Here is a 2,822-nt window from a genome sequence, read left to right on the forward strand (position 1 = left end):
GACAAAGTCTCAAACAAAGAAGACAACGTTCATGGACAAGTGAAGCTCTCAGTGGAGCACAGACGTTGGTGTGACACATGTAGGAGCGTAGCTGTGCTCAGATGAGGAAGTGTCAGGATGTTTTTTAGATTCATGTCTCCAACCTGGACACCAGAGCACAGGCTGTTTCCTCTCTGCAGCGCTCTGTGAGGAGCAAACAAAGGATCAGTGCACAAATGTTTCTGACTCAAAGTGATCTGAATGTGTGTTGGAGGTGACCGGATGTCAGGTGTCCTCGCGCTGCAGCTGCAGGTCAGACTTCCTCTCTGCTGCAGCAGCTGATGAAGTGACAGATGTGACAGATCTGATCTGGAACCTGCTGACTGACGAAAACACACCAAAATCTGCACGGACACCTCGTGCGCGCGCCCTGCAGGCTGCCTAAAAAAACCCTCGATCTACCGGGAGCGCGCGGACCCGCCTGTTGTCACCGCCCGGGGCTGAGTAGCAAACACACACACACACACACACACACACACACACACGGGTTTCTCTCCGGGAAAGATCTCTGTGCGTAAAACACCACAGCGGAGAGTCCGCGGGGCTTCTCCACGGACACGCCCCCAACCAGAGGGAGGAGGAGAGAGGGAGGAGAGGGAGGAGAGGAGAGATAGGGAGTAACGTGGGTTTCCACTGCTCTCTCCAGCAGCACCTGTGTGACCGGAGAACGAGCCGCTGCCGCGTCGCTTCCAGCCGAACACCTTCAGCTTCTCCGCGGCGGTCCGGTTTGGCCCGGCTCGACTCGGTGAGGCGAGGGCTTCCTCTCCGCTGCGGCTCTCCGCTCCCTCTCTGTGGGGAAACACACTTGTCGCAGCGGGCTGATCTCCGTGAGATCAGCTTGGGCACCGGAAGACTCCGGCGGGCAGACCCGGAGCAGAGCATGCCTGCGGCGGATCAGTGGCAGCTCCGTGTCCGGCTGTGGCGCGCGGGATCCTCCTGATGCCTCGACTTGTTGCTGCTGGAGGAGACACGCGCTGAGGAGGAGAACACGGTGGCACCGCGGGGAGATAACACACCGACAAACCGGATTTAACGGATTTTAGGAGTTTTTTTCTGTGTGGAGTTAGTTTGGATTCTTCTTCCTGTCTCGCTGCCTCCACGCACACGGTCACGGACTGATGAGGACACGCTCACATGTGGATTAGTTTGTTTTTACGCATTAATTTCGTGCGTAAAAATCATCTTGTTTTCCAGGAGAAACTCTGCTGATTGTTTCCAGATGCGCGCGCGCCGCTCCGTGGCTCCGTGAATCTTCCTCTGACGAGCCTCCACGAGCAACATGGCAGCAGGAGTAGCGGCGTGGCTGCCGTTCGCCCGCGCGGCGGCCATCGGCTGGATGCCGGTGGCCAGCACGCCCATGCCGGCTCCCCCGAAGGAGCAGCAGCGCGGGCACGCCGGGCTGATCGTGCTCAACGTGAGCGGCACAAAGTTTCAGACGTGGCGGGACACGCTGGAGCGGTACCCGGACACCCTGCTGGGCAGCACGGAGCGGGACTTCTTCTTCCACGAGGAGACCAACGAGTACTTCTTCGACCGCGACCCGGACATCTTCCGCCACATCCTCAACTTCTACCGCACCGGGAAGCTGCACTACCCGCGGCAGGAGTGCATCTCCGCGTACGACGAGGAGCTGGCGTTCTTCGGCATCATCCCGGAGATCATCGGGGACTGCTGCTACGAGGAGTACAAGGACCGGCGGCGGGAGAACCAGGAGCGGATCCAGGACGACGAGGAGATGGACCCGACCAACGACCTGGTGCTGCCGGACATGAGCTTCCGGGAGACCATGTGGCGCGCCTTTGAGAACCCGCACACCTCCACCATGGCGCTGGTCTTCTACTACGTCACCGGCTTCTTCATCGCGGTGTCGGTGATGGCCAACGTGGTGGAGACGGTCCCGTGCGGCACCGCGCCGAACCGCGTCAAGGAGATCTCGTGCGGCGAGCGGTACGCGCTGGCCTTCTTCTGCCTGGACACCGCGTGCGTCATGATCTTCACGGTGGAGTACCTGCTGCGCCTGCTCGCCGCGCCGAGCCGCTACAAGTTCGTCAAGAGCGTCATGAGCATCATCGACGTGGTGGCCATCATGCCCTACTACATCGGCCTCGTCATGACCGACAACGAGGACGTGAGCGGCGCCTTCGTCACCCTGCGCGTCTTCAGGGTCTTTCGGATTTTCAAGTTCTCGCGGCACTCCGCGGGACTTCGCATCCTGGGCTACACGCTGAAGAGCTGCGCGTCAGAGCTCGGCTTCCTGCTCTTCTCCCTCACCATGGCCATCATCATCTTCGCCACCGTCATGTTCTACGCCGAGAAGGGATCCAGCGCGAGCAAGTTCACCAGCATCCCGGCGGCCTTCTGGTACACCATCGTCACCATGACAACACTAGGGTAGGTGATGCTGAGGGGTGTGTGTGAAGGGGCGGAGCTTGGAGAGGTGTGTGTGTGTGTGTGTGCGTGTACATTAAAGAGAAGCAGAAGAGTTTCTGGATGTTGGTGCTGTCAGTGTGTCTTCGGTCTGAGCCGCTGGTTTTTCAATCCGTCCTGGTTTGTTGAGCAGAAAAGTTGTGTCTCCAAATGTTGCTGCCAGATGTGAACAACTGGGGAGTGAGTGTGTGTGTGTGTGTGTGTGTAAATGGACCTGCATTTGTATAGCGCCTTTCTAGTCATCTAGTGACCACTCAAAGCACTTTTTACACTATGAGTCACATTCACCCATTCACACACACATTCATACACTGGTGGCCGAGGCTACCATACAAGGTGCCACCTGCTACTCAGTT

The 2,822-nt window shown here is 58.4% G+C and overlaps 1 protein-coding gene across 1 annotated transcript in view; it reads left to right on the forward strand.

The window, feature by feature from the left end:
• Positions 1-528: 528 nt before the first annotated feature.
• LOC126384982 (potassium voltage-gated channel subfamily D member 2-like) overlaps positions 529-2,822 on the forward strand; it is an 84,885-nt gene continuing 82,591 nt past the window's right edge. The window contains exon 1 of the mRNA XM_050036458.1: positions 529-2,430. Within this exon, the coding sequence (XP_049892415.1) occupies positions 1,319-2,430 (1,112 nt within the window). The 5' untranslated portion in view covers positions 529-1,318. The remainder of the gene's footprint in view (positions 2,431-2,822) is intronic.

Source organism: Epinephelus moara, chromosome 23 (assembly GCF_006386435.1).
Source record: "Epinephelus moara isolate mb chromosome 23, YSFRI_EMoa_1.0, whole genome shotgun sequence".
NCBI lineage: Eukaryota > Metazoa > Chordata > Actinopteri > Perciformes > Serranidae > Epinephelus > Epinephelus moara.